Source organism: Galeopterus variegatus, unplaced genomic scaffold, assembly GCF_000696425.1.
Source record: "Galeopterus variegatus unplaced genomic scaffold, G_variegatus-3.0.2 Scaffold725, whole genome shotgun sequence".
Lineage (NCBI taxonomy): Eukaryota > Metazoa > Chordata > Mammalia > Dermoptera > Cynocephalidae > Galeopterus > Galeopterus variegatus.
In genome coordinates this window covers 15309-35656 of record NW_007726836.1, presented here as the reverse complement: position 1 = coordinate 35656, position 20348 = coordinate 15309, and the positions used below count along the sequence as shown (strand labels likewise).

Here is a 20348-nt window from a genome sequence, read left to right as displayed (position 1 = left end):
TCTGAGTGAAAAGTCCAACAAACCCTTGCAGGGTTCTTACGGTGATTAGTGACAATGCAAATAAAGATTGAAAATGAAGCCTGGCAAATAGTGAGTGCTCAGTATGGCTACTTCTAATGGGCCATAACTTTCATATACAGAATGAAACGTTGTAAAGCAAAGTAAATGTGTACAAAGTATTTCCTGATAATTCAGATCTTCTTAGTTCCTCATGCTGCTGCATTTACTAAGATCTCATTTGCCCACTTCCCATTTTCCTTGCATGTCCACACATCTCAACTACTGAGTAGCCTAGATCTGCTTTGCTTATGTTATGATACATTTTGCTCAGTCATTACTTAGCCTAGGAACAATTAAAATAAAGGACTACTGCACTAATGTCCTATTTTAAACAGGTTGTCAACAGACATATCAATCACTGATTCCTGACTCATACTTCCTTCTTAAAGAAAACGTACAAATCACAGCTTTTGAAAGAATTGGCCTTGCGTGCCCTATACCACAAATGACCTACACTGGGTCAATCAGCTTCCTCTCCATGCAGGGAATTTTGAAATAGATCACAGAAATGATAGTGGGCACTTGAACTACGCTGAAAAAGCAGTTCATTAAGGCCTGAATCAGCATTAAGACAAGGAAAGCAGACATTATAGAGGAAAAAAAGCCACGAGTGAACAGATTAACAAGTCTGCAAAGAGAAACAAAATAAAACAGAGGAAGAGGCAGACAAATAATATTTCTTCTAGGAGCCCTAGAAGAAATAGATGAAATCATTATGGTTCCCCTGTGACCCAGCAGCACTTCATATATGTGGTGGTTTATCTTAATAAATCCTGTTTTCACCTCAGCTATTCTATGTGTTTCTGTTTCCACAGTTAAATGAGAATTCAAAAAAGAGTATCAATTTCATCAGTATCAGTGTTGAAGCACTTGAGAACCAGGCCTAAAAGCGTATCCATGTTTTGGCAGAAACACTGTACCATCAACTATTATCAAAGAAGTTGGCTCCTTGTTATAAAACTGCTCTCAAAAACTCAGATGACAACAGAACACAGGCAGGTAAGAGAAGTGAGCTAGCATCATAAGGTATTTTCTTTAGATTCAGACATATTTTATTTTTATATTAAACGGCTAAGAATTTTCCTCCTTCACACACACACACACATCTGTTCTCTCCCACTTTTCTTGGTCTATCTTTGTCTTCTGCCTTCCATAGAGATAAGGGTACAAGAAAAGAATTATAACTAGAAGTGATGGCAAATACCAAGGGACATTCAGCCTTGCTGACGAAGAGGGAATGGAGAGTAGAGGGGAAGTAATTACCTACCTAAAAAGAATAACTATTACTCAGTATCAGGCAACTGCTAATATAAAGGTCTAACTTTAAATTTTCAAGAGAAGACAAAAATTTGCTTTTTATGTAAAGTCTCCTATTTAATTTTCTTCTGAAACAACGCGGGTCAGTTCACTGGCTGCCAACTTAATCCTACAGCAGTTAGTGTCCTTCTATAACTCTCCAGATCTCTAGCTTCTCTAAATGTTTAACATTTATAGTATGCAAGGCCTATAATTATAGATTAGGGAAATCATTGCCAAGGTTGAACCTCATTTATTTTTTCTATTCACATGTTATTTTAAACTCAACATGTTATTCTTTGGAGACAGCTTAAAACCAATGTTAATTAATACCTGAAATTACTAAGTAAATTTCAGACCAGGCCACCTACTCTGAAAGGACAGCAATATAAACCCTTCAAAGTTAATTGCCTAGGGTAGGTTGAAAAACTGTTTACAAAGACGGTATCAGTTATGTAAATATCACATCTGGTCTCTGGGCCTTTGTTTCTGCTGTTCCTTCAGCCTAGAAGGGCTGCCACCTGTTCTTCTAGGAAGCCTTCTTATATTCCACTTCCTTATCATCCTGAAATTACTCCTCAGAGCTTACTGCACACACTAACCGCCTTTATTGTTTATTTCCCCAAGCCGACTATAAATACCTTAAGGATAAGGCCTAAACAGAATTTCGAATTGCAGGTCCATAAGCTAAATATGATTAAATGTGCCATGCAGCAGTACTGGGAATCTGTTCTGTTCAGTAGGCCAACTTTCCATGCAGGCTACCACATGGCTGTCACCTCTTAGGTGCTAACTTCTTCACTCATTCTTCAATATCTGTGATGAATAATATAATTTCTGCCTTCTCAATTAACACCTTAGTTGAAAGAATGAAACAAATTAGAAATTTGTTAAAGATAAACATACATACATATATGCTCTTCAGTTCATTAACATCATAGCTGTGTGCCTTTGCAAGACCCACTCAATTTCTCTGAGACTTGGTACTTCTGTCCAATTAAATGCAGATGACAGCAACTTTACCAGGTTGTGAAAAGTGATTATGGAATTCTAGGAAGTGCTAAACACATGGCATATGTCATAGCTCACAGAAATGCTGCCAACACCTCTGAAGGAAAACAAAACTCCAAGGGTACTTCCAACTGACAGATTTTTAAATCCCGGATAGAGGTGTGAAAGAGGAAATAATTCAATAAATATATTTAATTCACATGGTCTACAGTAATCCAAATAGTTGCTTAGATTTAAGAAACTACAGTTTCTACCAAGCTCAGAGAAAAACTGGCCATATATAAAGAACAAACACCACTGTAAACTCATGCTTTGTAAAAAACAAATAGTTCAAAGATTGCCATGTTTATTCAGCATGGCAAAACAAAAATCTGTAGGTGAAAGTCAGGAGAATATAAATCTTGTCTTAGTATTAGGGAAAAAGTCCAAAATTTCCAAGTATCTTAGAGCTACCCAACAACACAGCTTCACCATGCAGAATAATGCCCTTCCTTCTCCACCACATAAGCCCACATCCTAATACTCACAACCTATGAACATGTTATGTTACATGGCAAGAGAGAATTAAAGTTGGAGATGGAATTAAGGGTGCTAATCAGGTGACCTTGAGATGGGGAGAATATCCTGGATTATCCAGGTGGGCCCAATATAATCACAAGGGTCCTTACAAGTGGAAGGAAGGCAGGAGAGTGTGTCAGAAGAGATGTAATATGATAAAGACTGGACCAGCCACTGCCAATTTTGAAGACAGAGGCAAGCCAGAAGCCAAGGAACCTGAGACGCGCCTTTAGAAGCTGGATAAGGCAAGGAAACAGATTCTCCCCTAAGTCTTCCAGAAAAGAGCACAATTCCTGCTGATACCTTGACTTTAGCTTATGAGATCCATTTTTGGATTTCTGACCTCCAGGACTATAAAATAATAAATTTGTGTTGTTTTAAGCCACTAATTTATCGTAATTTGTTGCAGCAGCACTAGGAAACTAATTCAGCTTGCCTTGGGATGCAGTACCTTCTCCCTTACAAATGACGTTCAAACATAATTAGGCAAATTGTTCGTGGCGTGTGTCTGGGTGAATGCGGAGTAGGTAAAATGTCATGACGATAAAGACAGGGAGTGCCTAAGTGACTTTCTAAAGTCAGGAGTCATTAAACTGGGTCTAAGGAAAACTCTTGAAACTGCATGCATATTTTTTGTGTGCAACCCCTTATGCCCCCTTTCTCTGTATAGAGCATTTTCAAAGGTTCTCAAAAGAATCTGTTTTGCAAACTAGCTTAAGAACACTCTTCCTAGGTTATTTCCAATACTAAGCTTCTAACACTACATAATTTTCTTTTTTCTTTTTTTTTTTTTTTTTTTTTTGTCTTTTTCCGTGTCCAGCAACGGATCGCAACCCTCAGTGTTGCCCCCGTACCGGACCGGGGACCGGCAACGGGATCGCAACCCTCGGTGTTGCTCCCGTGCCTCGCTCAGCCAGTGAGCAGGAACCGGTCTGTATGTGGGATCCAAACCCTCGGGCGGGAGCGCCGCCATGCTTCCCAAGCGGCGCACTATCCAGTGCGCCACCGGGCCGGCCCTAACACTACATAATTTTCTAAGGCAGTGAGACTGTAGTCCATCAAACATTAAAATAAAACATCAAAACTCTTCTAATGTTTTTTTGTAAAATGCAGATTCCTCAGCCTCACGCCAGACAGAATCTTTAGAAGCTATAGGAAAGTTTAATTTTAACAAACTGGGAGGAGGGAAGAGAGAGAATTCTGTGCACACAGTTAAATCACTGCTCCAAGAGATATTTTAGGGAATATTACACTGGAGAAACTGAAATAAATTGTTCCCATCACTGAATCTTTAGAAATCTCAATGCACTCATTTTGATGCAGGACTATGTGTGGCTCAGAATATGAAAGTAATGTCTACTGCACTTTATTTTTCAGATTAAAATTCATTCTGTCGACTGCCAGTAATGACGATTGGCAGGTAGCACGTCACACTAAAAAATGTTAGTCCTATTCTCCGCCTCTCCTCCCCCAACCCCCGCCCCAAGTAAGAGAAAATAATGTCCAGCATGCCATTTTATTACTGTAAATACTGGAAGAATTGTGCTAGTTGTGTCACTAACACCACTGAAAGCCCATTTTCTATAATAAACTTCTTGGTTTGATTCCCCTCCTAAATTTTCACTCTCTCAAGCGAATGTTTTGTTTGAAACATTCTCCCTGACTTATGTCTGTGATGCTTTAGGTATTTACAAATTAAGTCTTTTACGAGTCATCGCGTGGTGCAACCAGGACTGGCCTCGAAGATCTCCCTACAGAAACGGGCCTAGAGAATGAATAAGAACAGCTAACAGGGAATTCCGAACCTCAGTGAACTTGGGCAGCTTTTCCCCGCCCGAGATGCTTGACGAAAGAAATCTGAGTCGTTACTGAGAAGGGGCCTGCGAGAAGAGGGTTTAGGAACCATCTCCGCGCCTCACAAATCCCCCAAATTCCAAGGCAAGGTCACAGAGAAGCCATACAAACCAGGGGACCAGGGACGGAGTCAAGTTCTCCCAGCTCCTTTTGCGACATATATTAGGCCAAGTCAGCGGACCACTCCCCGATAAAAGCGGAAGGGAACAGGAAGCCCGGGCACCTTCACACTCAAACGCAGGCCCTCAACCAAACATGTCCCTGACCCAGGCACGCAGAGAAGCTGAGCGAGCCCCGGCCACTCACCCCGCAGCAAATGCGTGCTGTGAAACCATCTCCAACTAGATCCGCGGCCGACAGACCACACAGACGCCGTCTTAACCAGTCCCAGGCTTCGGTGGCCAGCGAAGCCCAGGAGGTAGCGTAGCAGCCGCGGGTCACAGGCTAGCCTCCAGGAGGCCGCCATCTTCCCGGCCTTTTCACAGGCTGCCCGCAGGACAGCCTGATCGCCGAGTCTCAAGGCCCCCCAGGGCCGCGCCTCCCGTTGACTGGCCACGCCCCCCGAACGCCAGCCGCGCCTTTAGGTCTTGGTGTGAAGGCCTCCTAGCCCCGCCTCCAACCTCGTTGGCCACGCCTCCAGGTCAGGCGACGGCGCCCCTGGATCTCCCCGCCAGCGAGGCCCTCCCAGACCCCGCCTTCCGCCCCGCTCCTGGGCTGCCCTCAGCGCCGCCTGACTGCACTTGCGGCCTCGCCGTATTAGCCCAGGCGAAGCTGCGGGCGCAAAGCCGAGGTTAGATTGGAAGTAGCGGGTCTTCCTTGCCTGGGACATGTCTGCCTGCCACGCTCCCGAGGGAGACTGTTGCTCCGGGCGATGCGGCGCGCAGGTAGGGGCGGGGCCGCCGGTGCCTGTATTCCTAGGAAACTAGGCGCTGGCGGGGCGCGGCGGCGGGAACTGCGTGCGACCCCCGCGCACCGCGGAGTGCGTAGGTGGAAGTGAGGCTGTGGCCCGCCGCATCTGTGACTCAGGTGTGGGCGCTCCGAACCTTGAGAAAGGACAAATTAAGGAGTGGGGAGGGAGGATGGGCGACTTAAGTGGGTGTTGGTTAGGAACACAGGCCAAAGAAGGAGCAGTGAAGCACCGGAATGGAGTTGAGCCCTCCAGCTTATTTTCTGCGCCCTGGCGACGAGCTGGACACTTGGCACGCGATAGGAGCTCCGGGGAAGTTTGCCGAACCGGAGCTGTACCTCGGTGGCCAGCACTTTTCCTATGAGCAGTTGCTCCTCGCCTACCTCAGTTTAGATTGATTACGCGACCATCGTGGAAACGATTCTTACGTAAGCGGAAGTCTACAGGAAATCCACCCTCAGGTTGCATATATTTCTCATTCACTTATACACACCAACAATTTTATGGAACACCTACGTGCTCAGAGATATAATGGTGAATAAGACAAATGGCCTAGGGTCTAGAGGACAACTAGGTGAATAAACAGTATACAGTGTGATAAGCCCTGCTAAGAAGGCAAGGCAAGTCCCCTAAAATTCGCTCCCTTGTATCTCCCGTTGTTCTTACTTAGGGCTGAAGGTCCCAATAGATTTTATTGCTAAACATTTGTCAACCATTCTCTCGTTTGAATAAGTGACCTTCCCAAAATTAGTAAAGACGACTCTGAGGATAGAATGCTCAATAGGAAAAATTGAATGGGGAGGGAGAAGATCTTGGATACAGGACAGATAATTGGAGATCGTTCCTAGACAGGTGTGTATGCAGAATGAGGAAAGTGAAAGCCACCTGTTAGAAGTATTGCTAAGATGTTTCAATAGCACATGTGTTCATGCCCTCCGTAATTATATCTTGGTGAAATGTCTTCTAAATGAGCATCAAAGAGAGCCTTAATTACGGAACCTGAGAATAAATTAGGGTTCTCAAACCAAACATGGCCTGCAGACAACTTGATGGACAGGGATGTTTTGTTTGCTGCACTCAATCAATGTTCATGAAAAGTTTGAGCCAACATTTCAAAATTCAGAACAATTTCGACTTCTCTTAATACTTCAGAATATCTGGTGGCACTGTGCCCTCATTCTTTCATTGGATCTGGATTGAGCTGACCAGTGAGCACCTTCTTTATCCAGAGCTTGTGAGATCAGGTTACTGCAGCTTCCACTACTCATTCTAGATTTGCATATGCACATAAATACATTATCCCCTGTATATATTTGTGTTTGCCTGGTTTTACACAAATAAATAAGACAGCAATAAGAAAAGTTTTAAGAAATCATAAAATTTCATTGTGGTTTTAGGGGAGTTGTGGACAATTGAGAGACAGTCTCTTTAGCCTTAAGGAAGGGGATTGTTCAATTGTAAGTAGTTAATTCAGCAAATATTGAGTGAGTACCTAATATGTGCCAGACGTGGATTTAATATAGTGCAAGCTACATCTCATTCCTTCTGCCATAGAGCATGCTGTATAGTGGAAGATACAAATAAGTAAAGAGACAAGGACAATATGACATAGTACTATGATGGGAAAGTTCAGGGAACCGTAGGAGCACAGACTTGAATGGGTTAGAGGATTCCTGAGGAGGAAATGAAGGTTTCAATTGAGGCCTAAAGGATCGGGAAGACATACCATATGAAATGAAGGTAAGGATTTTCCATGTAGAAGAAATAGCATGTACAGAGTCTTAGAGACAAGGGCATGATGTGTTATCATATCAAGAGATGTTTGGTGTTATTGGAACATAAAATAGGGAGCAGAAACTTAGGAAGAAATGAGGCTAAAGAGGAAGCTAGGACCAGACCTAGAGGACTTTATAAGCCGATCTTTGAAATATAGATTTTTATACCTAAAAAAAGACATCACAGGGGCCGGCCCGGTGGCGCACTGCTACAGTGCGCTGCTTGGGAGCGCGGTGGCGCTCCCGCCGAGGGTTTGGATCCCACATACAGACCGGTTCCCGCTCACTGGCTGAGCGAGGTGCGGGAGCAACACCGAGGGTTGCGATCCCGTTGCTGGTCCCGGTCCGGTACAGGCGCGACACTGAGGGTTGCGATCTGTTGCCGGACATGGAAAAAGACAAAAAGGAAAAAATAAAAATAAAAATAAATAAATAAAAATAAAAATAAAAAAAGACATCAGGGAAAAATATCTTTTAACATAATGATTTTATTTAGGAGTAAGCAGAAAGGATTATGATCTGGGAAGCACAGCTATGAGAAACCACAGGCGCATCCCAAGAGGGGAGGGTAAAGGGAAGCATTTTTTGGCAAAAAGGAGTTCATGTATGCTGCTTGGCAACAGAGTTCATTGGTTCTAGAGGCTCAAAGCCAGAGCTGGCCTCAGTTTATTGGTAGAGATGCCATAACTGGGCACGTATTCTTTTGAGAGCATCTTATCTGAATTGCTGCAGTCCTAAAGAAGGAAATTCTTATGGGGTTATTTTAGAAAGTCCTTGACACAGCCCTTATCTTAGACATGCAAGCATGAAGTCTCCTTCTTCAGTGCTTTCCTGGCTCCAATTTGTTTGCGCCTCACAAGAGTGATTTTGTCTGCAACTTTCAAAATACTAAGGGCAATGAGATAGAAAGATGACTGAAGAAACAGCATATAGGGGGTGCTTGCTAGAGTTGGAGACTAGAGGCTTGGAGACAAACTAGGATGCTGTGCCGGTAATCCAGGCAAGAGATGCCCGTGGCCGCAGTGAGGGATTTAGGCAGTAAAATTAGGAGAATTTGACTATGGACTAGATGTGTGTAGTGAGAGAAGGAACCAAGAATGAATTCTAGATTTCTACGTGATTGAAGCCTGGCGGTCTACCAGAAAGAGAACACAGGACAAAGAAGCAGTTTATGATGAGCCTACTGTGGACATGTTGAGTTTGAGGTACATGCTCAGTGTGCAGTACTATAAACAATAGTTGTATTTATGGCTCTCAAGCTCAAGAGAGAGAGCACTGACTTGGAGGTAAAGATTTGGAAGACTTTCTCCAAAATCTTCCCTCTAGAAACCTGTGTATTTATCGTTTGTTCTTTGATAGTCATCGTCTTCTGAACCCATATTATGTTACTTGCCTCCCTCTATAGCCGTTTATCATCCTTTGCTTTAACTTTCCCAATTGATTTAGGTTTCTTTTTCTTTTTTTTTTTTTTTTAAAGATGACCGGTAAGGGGATCTTAACCCTTGACTTGGTGTTGTCAGCACCACACTCTCCCAAGTGAGCCACAGGCTGGCTCCTTGATTTATGTTTCATAGACTATTTTCTAGTATTCTGAAGATTCTTCAGGCACTGAGTGTATTATTTTCAGGTCAAATACAGATGGTGACAGTAATCTCTAAACTGGTTTAACACTTCTGAAATTAAATCCCCAATCACTAATGGCTCTTGAACTGAATTTTTCTGTCTGCAACAGAAGTCAAGGAGTATTTCTCTAAGAGATAAAGCATTTACTCAGAAACTATATAGTAACAAAGCCCAGACTCTGAAAGATGCAAACATGAATAAATCATTCTAAGACAGAAGCTTAGGCAGTATAAATGTATATCAGACAGTGGGGGAGAGGAGAAGACTAAGTTACTTAAGAGAAGGACAAAATATTTTGCAAGTGCAAAACAGGGGAAGGTAATTTCAAATGGTAATTCATGGAAGGCTAATGGAGAATCTGGCATTTTAGATTGGCCCAGATTTCAAGATAGAAACCAAAAGATGTTTCTAGGGCCGGCATGTAAGCTGTCTTAAGAGGTAGCGCTATACAACGGCTGATTATTTTTGCTATATGGGTATATGGGCACATTGTCTAGTTCTTTTTTAAGGGAAACTAGAAACTTGGATTTTTGTATGAAATCTCTTGATTTTAAAGTGTTGGCTCAGATTCTTTCTAAGCATTGTCCAGAGCAAATAAACCACTTCTGGTGAGCCTGATTCAGTCCACAAGATACCAGGTCATAACCTCTGATACGGGACTTTTCTTGATGTAAGAGATATGATCTTCATTCAACCAATGTTTATTGAGCAAAGCACTGTGGTAAGTATATCTATATCAAGAGCATGTTCTCTACCCTTTAGGGAGCTGTGCTTAGTTGGGGAGAAAAACCAGGTAGGCATTGTTTCTATTTTTTAAATTTTATCTTACCTGTCACAGTTTTGTTTATATGTTGACTCTAAATAAATATTTGTTCTTTGATACACTACAGCACAAAGCCAACTAATCCCTTTGCCCTCTGTTTTCCTTGACCTCATTAGTTCTGTTCATCTTTATCTCCCCCTTACTCTAGCAACCCAGTCTCAAGGTCGTACCCTTCCCTGTTTAACTCCTACCCCTTCATCACACTTTTCTGGGTAAGGGACTTTTCTTTTTTGCTACTTTAGTTCTCTCTGTTTACCCTCTGTCAGAGGATCCTCAACGTTGTAATACAAATAATTGCCTTTACTTGAATGCCTCCCATTCAGCCTGCTGAGAACTGGTCACAAGGGATGGAAGGGAGAGACCATTCATCAATTGGTGTCTCTACAAATACTGTGATGTCCTCCCACAGTTAGCCCCTGAGCACCACATGGCAGTTCTCTGGGGAGCTTCCTTTCACATTCCCCTAAGTGGCTATGCCAAAACCTCACCATCTCACCTCTTTCTCTACCCCAAGCTTGTTTTGATGATGATCTTGCCTCCAAAATTGCAAAGAAAAGGAAAGCTATTGTTGTGAAATTTCCAACTTTAATTTCTGCCTCATTCCACCTATAGTATAATGTAAAGGGATCTAGAATGAGACTACCTGCATTCAAATCCTGGCTCTGCCACTCGCTGTCTGGGTGGCCTCAGACAAGTTACTCAATCTTTATTAGTATAATAGGGTTGTTACAAGGATAAAGTAAAGTAGTCTTATAAAGCCTTTAGAATAGTCCCTGGAACAAAATAAGCACCCAATAAATGTTAGCAATGCTTGTTATCATAATATTATTACATAGTTCCCCGCATCTTTTCCTTTCCTCCTGTCTAAGGCAAATATTTCCTTGTTCTCATTCCAGCTTCTCTGTCTCCACAAAGGCTGACCTATTAAGCCTTTGCTCTCCTGTGCCTTTAACCTCTCCCTGTCTGCTAATTTTACCCCTTAGCATGTAATAGAAAACTGTGTTTATTAATCAGTTTTCCCTTCCGTTTCCTTATCTAGCTGCTCTTCATAGTAATACTATTGAAAGAGTCAGAATTTCATGTCTCCTAGTTTCATTCACTTCTAAATGAAAGTGAGTGAAGCCCACAGCAATCTGGCTTCCACATCCAATCTTTTGAAACAGTTGTTACTTAATATTGTGGTTGACTTAATTTCCAAATGTAGTTGGCCTAGCAAAACCCTTAGCCAGGATGAACCCTGCTCCCCACCTCTTCTGGGCCTGTACTGAGCAGCCGAACATTGCTGGAGAATATTATACAACTGTGCTGCCTGGCCTCACTTCATATTCATGATTCTAACCTCAAATTGGCACTTAACACAGCCCAACAACCTTCCTGTGTTTTCCTGGTAGTTTGCTATCCCACTCCCCAAAGTGACTGTTTCACACCTTTTATTCTCTTGTCAAGCTTCTTATATCCTGTCCCCAGACTCTCACTCAGCTGCTGATGACTTTGTTTACACTTAAGAAAATAGAGATCATTGGATATAAACTTCCTCACCTTCCTACCACAAAACCTACAAATCTGCCTGAATATGAACCCAACTTCTCCTTCTCATTTTGTAAAATGAAAGAAGCCTAATTCTTCCACTAGTTCACTAGGATCTCCAGGCCATCTCACCTTCTAAAGTTATTTCTCTCCTTCTCCCCATCTCTCTCACTGTGAATCATTTTCTTTCTGATGGGACTATTCTCATTAGCATGGCTTTCAAGTTTCAAACCTGGCCTCTACAAATTCATCTTCTGCCACTTTTAAGCATGTCATCAGTCTGCTCTAGCCAGTTGGTCTGCCCGTAAAGCACTTTCTCACTTCAGGGCCTTTACACCTGTTGTTTCCTCTGCCCCAACACAAAACCTTGCGTGTTCACACCCATTTTATTCAGCACACGCTGTTTTTTTCACATTCTTTAGATAAATGGCACCTGTTCAGACAGGCCTTTCTTGACCACTTTAATCAAAATCCATCCCAGCTATTTTTCTCTAAGTCTCTTGTTTGTTTCCTTCTTAACATTTCTTATAATTTATCTATTTTTCTGTTTACTTTTTAAACACTCCTCCCACCCACCCCTGAGTGTAAATTCTTCTAGGGCAGGGACTTTGTCTTGTTCATGGCTGAATTCCCAGGGCCTAGAATAGTGCTTTTCACGTAGGAAGCACTCAGTAAATATTTATGACTGACATTCCAGTGAATGTCATCACTATCCACTGAGCTATTCAGCCAACCAAAAACTTGGGAGTCTTTGAAGGCTTCCTTTCTTTCCTTCAGTTTTCTCACCCGAAGTCTTCTCTTTCTGTTTAACTTTTTAAATATCTTCCAAATTCATATGCATCATCCCTCCCTTACAATTTCATTTTTAAACTATTTCAGCAGCCTTCTTACTAGGTTGGTCTTTCGTTTTCCTGGTCACCACCCTTCAGTCTCATGTCTCCACCACCACTATAGAAATGTTTCAAGTATAAAATCTGATCATAAAGTCCAAACTCCTGTGCATAGTATAGAAGATCCGTTATATTCTGCCTCCCTTCCACCTCCATCCCACAGAAACTTAATTTATAACAAGTTCCAATACTAAGAGTTCTACCTGATGAAATGCCCTTTCTCTTCACCACCTACTTAACAGCATTCTCCCACCACCCTTCATTAAGACTTAGTTCAGTCATCCTTTCCTCTAGGGACCTTTTCCCTACTCCTGTTCCCTCCCACCAGTAGCTTCGGCTCCCGTAATGCCCTGGACCACCTTGTATTATACATTGCTTTGTCTTGTAACTGTTAACTTCTTTACTAGATGGTGAGCTCCTCAAGGGTAAATATTTTATCTTACTCATGTTTGTTTCTTCAGGACTTATCACAGTATTTAGCAGTAAAAGTTTGTTGAATGAATGAGTAAAAGGAATATGTAACAGATACCAAAAGAAAGTACACAGAGCACATGCTGTGGCACACAAGTAGAGGAGGGGGTGATCAGTTCCTGCTGGGAATGAGAGAAAGTGTCATGAGTGAAGTGGGCGGGGAGCGTGGTGTAAAGTAGAAGGAGAAATTGTAGGCAAGGAGACCAAATAGGAAAAGATAACCTTAATACCCTAAATATGAGTCCCTAAAAGAGTTTTTACTAGATGGTTGCAAAATAAGAATAAACAATGAAAAAGTGAATTTTTATAAAATTAATTGCATTCAGCTTAAAAGACTACGTTTGATTATCCTTCCTACTCTGATGTTAAATATGTACCTTGTTTTTTGAAGAAGGTAATAGTGGATGGTTAAATATAATTAATGTTGTAACTAGGCAACCTTATGTCAGTCCCTAAAATTAAAAAAAGAAGAAAACAAATGAAAAATCCCTGCTGGTCTTGAAATTCAGAAGTCTGCCCATTACTGATCCAGATTTTTTTTTTTTTTTCCTTTTTGTCTTTTTTCGTGTCCGGCAACGGATCGCAACCCTCAGTGTCGCGCCCGTACCAGACCGGGATGGCAACGGGATCGCAACCCTCGGTGTTGCTCCCACACCTCGCTCAGCCAGTGAGCGGGAACTGGTCTGTATGTGGGATCCGAACCCTCGGCGGGAGCGCCACCGCACTCCCAAGCGGCACACTGTAGCAGTGCGCCACCGGGCCGGCCCCCTGATCCAGATTATTAATATAAGAAAACTGATACCCAGAAAGTTTCACTGACTTGCCTTATGGCATATGGCTAGTGGAGGTCAAAGCTCACACCAGGCTCCATGTCTTCTGATTTCTAGTCCACACTTCACTGATATGAAGAAGTAGTCTTTAAGCAGGTAAAGGTGGAAGGGAGGGAGAGAGGGCTTCTGAGTGAAGGTGAAGTTGCAAAGAAAACCAATATACATAGAGAGGAGAATGAAACAGTTGTGCAGAGAGAAACAAAACACCAAAGAGAAAATCCTGACAACTTTGCTGTGCCAGCATCCAGTCCCTTTCTAAGGACCTTGTCAGAAAAAATTGTGAAAGACATTGAAATGAGCAAAAAAGATTACTGGGTGTTTTGGGGTTATCTTTAAGCCATTTTTACAACTCTGTAAATTGTGGACTACTGACAGTAATGCAGATGATTATATTTCATAGAAAGGCAAGTTGTGTTCAGTGGAGATTCATTTATCGTTACCCTGTGGATTTAGGTCAGTTTTGCTTTATTTGTAAATTCAGGATTGCTGGTCACTTATGTGTGTGCGTGTGAATTTTCTTTTGGACCATTCATAACATCTCACTGGTTTCCTTATTAATTGATGAGTTAAGTAATATCTTTGGTACATGTTTATTTCATATTTGTATAAGAGTCTCCCAGGAAAAACTATGTCTGAGTAATACATACCTGTATTTGCTCAAAAGAAAAGGTGGGGAAGTGGATTAGAGCCATTATTGACTGTTCCAGATATCTCAGTGACAAGGCTGATTTCCTTAAAATAACTACACAAAAAATTGAAAAAATTAAGTATTGAACCAAAAACTTTTTAAACTTTAATGTTTTTAATACATACAAAATGCTATTAAATATGTTTCTCCCTCCTTTACTGTAAATAGGTGATTGCAGTCAATCTTTAGATATATATTTCAAAATTCTTATTCTAACTGAAAACCACATCTAATAATAACAGACAAGTAATATTATTGACATTCAGGGGAGAACTTAGATATTAACTAAACCTTTCCTTCTTATCAATTCTTGCTAAAATATATATTTTGATTTTTACTTTCTTATTCTAGGCAGTTTAAATGACTGCATTTTCAAGGGCTAGCTATTTAGCTCAGTTGGTTAGAGTGTGGTGTTGATAAATGACTGCATTTTCACCAAATATATCTCTGTTGGTGCCTGCTAAGTGATTATTTTCTTGAAATTGTGATTTCGTGGGTCTGAATGATTGAATGAAAATTTATTAACAGCAGCTGCCTTATTGTTATTCCCATAGCATGAAGTTGGCTAATTGCTATAATACCTCAGAACTGGAAAAGACAAAAGGGAAAGGGAAGACCATTTTCTGTAATGTTTGCAATTTGCTGTACAAATTGATTGTTTTAACGTTTGGAAAACTGTAGGAGTCTTCCCATTAGCTGTACTTTAATATATAATTAAAATATCATTTATATCCCTAAAAAAAAGAAATAGCAAGTTATACAGTGCATCAATAATTTTGGCTAGATTTTGCAAGGACAGATATAATGCCAATGTGATTTTATTATTAATTTTAATTCGATCATTTTTAATTCTTCAAAATGAGATCCAAAACTAACATTATGTCACACATTGTACTGAGGGCTTTATATCCATCATATCTCATTTTAACCCTCACAGTGTTCTCATTTTATGGACAGACCCAAAGTCATGTAAGCAATAAATGGTGTAATGTAGATTTGACTAGGTCTAACTCCTAAGCCTAAGTCAAATCAGGACTTTTAAAAATTTCTGGGCTCCCATAATTTTATATTTTGAAGGCTACTTGGTCAATCATCATTCATAATACTTACCTAAAATAAAATAGATATGTATAACATTAGCAGTCAATTTGGAAAAATAACATAATTTCACATATTCAGTTGAGTAGCTAAAAATTCAGTCTGTGAAATAATGATTCCTCTTTGGACTCAAAGATGTTTTTTCCCTTTACCCAGAGCCAAGGTCAATAAAGGCAAGCTTTCTTTCTATGCTTTTCTGCACAGTGAGTCTATTTCTTGTTCACTCTTACCTTGATAGTATATCTGTTCCCTTGTGGTCTCAAGCATATGTCGGGATTTTCTATCAGATGCCCCCACTTTGAGCAGTACCTAGGTTTTATCTCATGTTTCTAGTGACTTGCATAGCTTTTAAAATTGAAGCCCAGAGTTTTGCAAATACCTTCAGAAAAATTCTGGCTTTGTTGCTTCCTTCCCTCCCAGGGAGTCTTACTCTCATTTCTTTGATAGCCTTTGTGAAACCTTACTTTCTTGCCAGCTCAGCAATTTATTTTGAAATTTTTCAAAAATAATTTATTCAGCATTTTTACTTGTTTTCAAGGTATGGGTTGTATATTATACTGCCAAAAATGGAATTCATTGTATTTCTTCTTTATTGTATTTCTTTTCATTAATTTAAACTGTAAAAAAAGGGTGGAAAACATTGCATTTTTTTTTAAGTAATCATTGGACTTATATAAAAATAAGGCTTGATGTTTATCTCATTATATGTATATATATTCCCATAAACACATATCTTCATAGATTTGGGTCCAGCAAGTATTACTTGTAATTGTTTGAGTGCTTATGTTAATTGCTTGATTTTATTTTCCATGAGTATATGTTGCTTGAATACAATAAAATTACTATGGAAAAAAGATAGGACATTTTTGGAATAAAAATAAAATTGAACCAACATCCAGTATGTGTTGAACATGTAACTATTATAATATCTCATGTATATCGTGCTTTGTACCTTTGAATAAGGTGCTTTGCATAAAGAAATTTTCTGGACAGATTGAAGCATGTTTCTATCAGCATTACATTCTGTTTTCTTTCAGCCATTTCAGTAGATGCTTTACAGTATATACTTCGCATTTCCCCATTTTGTTGTTGCAGCCTGTGCTATAGGGTTGAACTATATGGCCGCATAAACTTCCTTAAATTGACTTCTTATTAGAAATGTCAGCTAGAATCGTTATGTGGTAAAGTCATGTCTGTTTTAAAAATCATTATCTTCTTTTTAAGGACAAGGAACATCCAAGATATCTGATCCCAGAACTTTGCAAACAGTTTTACCATTTGGGCTGGGTCACCGGGACTGGAGGAGGAATTAGCTTGAAGCAGGGGTAAGTTTCTGGCTGATTTAAGTTCTGGGAGTTCTCCATATGAGTAGACCACAGGGAGCCTAACATGTGTTATGTCCAAAGAACAACTGATGATCATTTTTATGTAATTCTGAAGGTACTTAGTTTCTAAATGGAAAAATGGATATGTGCATAACTGAATGGGAGCTATGTGCAGAAGTTGCAGATATAATATATAGCAAAGAATTTAAGAACCGTGATTTCTAATGAAAATAATGTGGTCTTTAGTCTTTAGGGTACCAAAGCTAAATAACATGCTGCCAATAATTCTGGAATTATAAAGATACTCTCTAGGTAGACAGGATTTGTTTCAAATGTTCAAAAATGTACGTATTTTAAGTCACTTAAATACAGATTACTAACCATTAAAAAACATAAAAATTGTGTTTTATTCAGTCAGGAGAAAGACTGTATGCCTTCCTAAGCATGTGTATTGTTATTTATGAACATAGCACCCGCTGGTCTATACTCAGAGGACAAAACAAGTAGTACTGGACTTAAATTGAAAAAGAAAGAATGCATAGTATTTAATTGCTCATTAGGTTTATTATCTTTCCTCCAGGAGGATGAAGAAATAAATAATTCACTAACAATGAAAATAAAGGTTGTGGAATGTCATTCTCCCAAAGGTTTCTGAAATAGGATTAATGTTTTTCCTCCTGAAATGTTTTAGGAATGTTATTGTCTGCAGGCTGAGTGTTAAACTGAGTGATGTTGATTTATTTCTTCATCCTAGTTCACTTTCTTTAACAAAATTGGATCATTAAAATATTTATGTGTTATCAGGTATATATAGTCATGCCCTCAAGGAGGCTGCATTGCATAGTAAGGAATGGAATGTAAGATATAAACAGAACATTTTGAACAAAAGGGATTTTATGGCATACCACAAGATGATGCTATTGTAATTTTATCTGCTTCAAATTACCAAGTAACTCATGAAATACTAATTGAACAGTGGGAAATGACAAGAGGAGCCTTAGTCAACAACTAATATAGTTATGGGTGTAAATGTTCACTCAGAGTTTAGTAACATCATGTTCTACACAGTAGATTTGTACATCCATCTGTGCCTCTTCTCTTACCATCAACCCAGCTGCTAATGTGTCAATTCAGCATTGTGCAAGCTTTCAGATTATTTTGCCAAAACTTTCAAGTTGGCCTGTTCATAGCACACCCTATGATAACATTTATTCTTGTTTTATTTATCCATTTGGAAGTTGTGTTCCAGTGATTTGGTTTCCTAGCTGTATTATTTATAATCAATAATACTTTAAATGTTGTCTTTAGTTAGCTACTTTTTATTTCATGTGCAGAAGTAGCTTGTGTATATACAAAATAGAGCTTTCTACCAAACCGAGCTAAAATAAACATTTATAACTGGCTATTTAAAAAAAAAAAAAGGAAGAATTAAAAATAGGAGAATGCAGAATTCAAGAGGGAATTTTTTTGATCAAAAAGACATAAAGGACTGTGTTTTTTTTCTAGCATAATTTTACTAATCCTTTGGCTGCAATTGAATGTGGCCACCATAAACCACTCACTGGCACATCTTTTAAAATTAAATGGCTTTTATAGCTCTACAATCAATTTATAGGAAAGTCACATCGTGTGTAAAATGCTTTCTCCTTGCTTGGACTCCTAATGGGTGAGGAGCTCCTCCTGGAGGTCACAGATGGAAAGAACCACAGTTTTATGACACTATTTAGAATCTTATTAAATTTGTGCTTTACAGAGTAAAATGGGTATTTTGTAGTGAAATGTTGAATTTTTTTCCTAATATTTAAATAATTTCAGAAGCCCACATCACTAGCTTTATGAGCTATATCATTCTCATGTTCTTAGTGAAAGGTTGGGTTTTTTTGATGCTTAGGGCAAATAAATTTGGAATGAAGTGCAAACCCAATAGATGTTTCAGAATAATATTGACAATAAGCTCTTTGGGGATATAAATTTATTTACTGATTCCAAGGTTTAGATGATACAATTCCAGCTTATGCTAATGGTGTTTGGTAACAAAAGATGTATATAAAAGACACCTTAAGATACAAATCAAGAGTGAAGTCAGAAGGAGAGAATGTAGGACCAAGAAAATAACAGTAATCAAAGCAATTCCAGGATACTCCGCAGGCATTGTGTTCAGATTGGGTCCCTACCATTCAAATTTAGCATTTTCTCTTTTCACAGTGTAATATTGATATGTGTCAGAGACACTAATCCTGTTGCACACCATTAGGATTACAAATAATAAACTCATATTGTAGACAAGATAATTGAGGCATAGTAAGATTTATTTTTTTAGTGACTAGAAAGTAAATAAAAATAGAAGCAACTAAACATAGATGTATCGTGAACTCTTAGATTTTGGTCCTTACTTACCACACAGTGAAAGCGCCAGAAGTATAGAGAAATAAATTACAAAACTTAATACTTTGAAATACAGAGTGCTTTTTGTTTGTAGCTTACAGCACCAAGTAAATACTTCACTTTGGAATGTTTCCCTCCTAAAATAAAAGCTCTGTCATCTTTGTATTTTTATCCAGATATTTCTTTCTTTGTAGGTGTAAATATATTTTTTTCTTAAACCTATTTAGCTAATCTCTTAATTACCTAAATTGATCAAAGTCTAAATTGATTTCCATTTTACAAAGGTAGTAAAAAAAAAAACAACAAAAAACAAAACAGACTTAGCATACCATATCACTTGAATGAACAGAATAAATAATCTTGGTTTTCCTACTTTGTAGATGGATTTTATTTACCGGCAGACTGTTTTGTACTTTATTTGGGTCTGTTCCCAGGACTTCATAAATTTCTCCCCACACAAGAAGACTTATGAGTCCACTTACCTGTGGAGGTGACTGGACTGTGCACCTACCATCCATGATTCTAGAGTTTCTCTCATGTTACACATGGACAAAGATTTGGATTGCTGGTATTTGTAAAGGGCCCTTTTTAACAGTATAGTTCCCATTCATTTCTGCTGGTTCCAGAGGATTATCCCTCTATGATGTCCTTATGCAGCATAGCTCAGAAACAATAATTACTTCATGAAAGCTTATGCTTGCATACAGCTCACTGTGCACTGGATTTCACTCACGTTATCAGGCATACCAAAAATTCACAGATGCTCACATTTCTTACAGGAAATGGCATAGTACTTACATATAACGTACACACATCTTCCCATATACTTTAAGTCATCTCTAGATTACTTTTAATACCTAACACAGTGTAAATGCTATGTAAATAGTTGTTACACTGCATTTTTTCCTTTTTTTTTTTTTTTTTTTTTTTTTTTTTTTTTTTCCAGAATATTTTCTATCTGTAGTTGGTTTAGTCTATGTATGTGGAATCTGCAGATACAGAGGGCTGGCTGTACCAGTTCAGTTTCTCAGGAAATAAGACAATTTTACTCTAAATTTTTCCTCTTATTTTCTAGACTTTATCAGTGGAGGCTTAAAGAAACTTTCATTTCACCTTACTTTTTTTTTTTTTTTTTTTTTTTTCCGGGTCCGGCAACGGCTCGCAACCCTCAGTGTTGCCCCCGTACCGGGCCGGGACCAGCAACGGGATCGCAGCCCTCGGTGTTGC

The 20348-nt window shown here is 39.4% G+C and overlaps 2 protein-coding genes across 2 annotated transcripts in view; one reads left to right on the top strand and one right to left on the bottom strand.

Annotated features, from left to right (window-relative positions):
• PDHX (pyruvate dehydrogenase complex, component X) overlaps positions 1-5736 on the bottom strand; it is a 72622-nt gene extending 66886 nt beyond the window's left edge. The window contains exon 1 of the mRNA XM_008571821.1: positions 5086-5736. Coding sequence (XP_008570043.1) covers positions 5086-5245 — 160 coding nt within the window. The 5' untranslated portion in view covers positions 5246-5736. The remainder of the gene's footprint in view (positions 1-5085) is intronic.
• The window catches only part of APIP (APAF1 interacting protein), a 24072-nt gene continuing 9302 nt past the window's right edge, over positions 5579-20348 (top strand). Inside the window, exons 1-2 of the mRNA XM_008571822.1 lie at positions 5579-5663; positions 16636-16736. Of these exons, the coding sequence (XP_008570044.1) occupies positions 5607-5663; positions 16636-16736 (158 nt within the window). The 5' untranslated portion in view covers positions 5579-5606. The remainder of the gene's footprint in view (positions 5664-16635; positions 16737-20348) is intronic.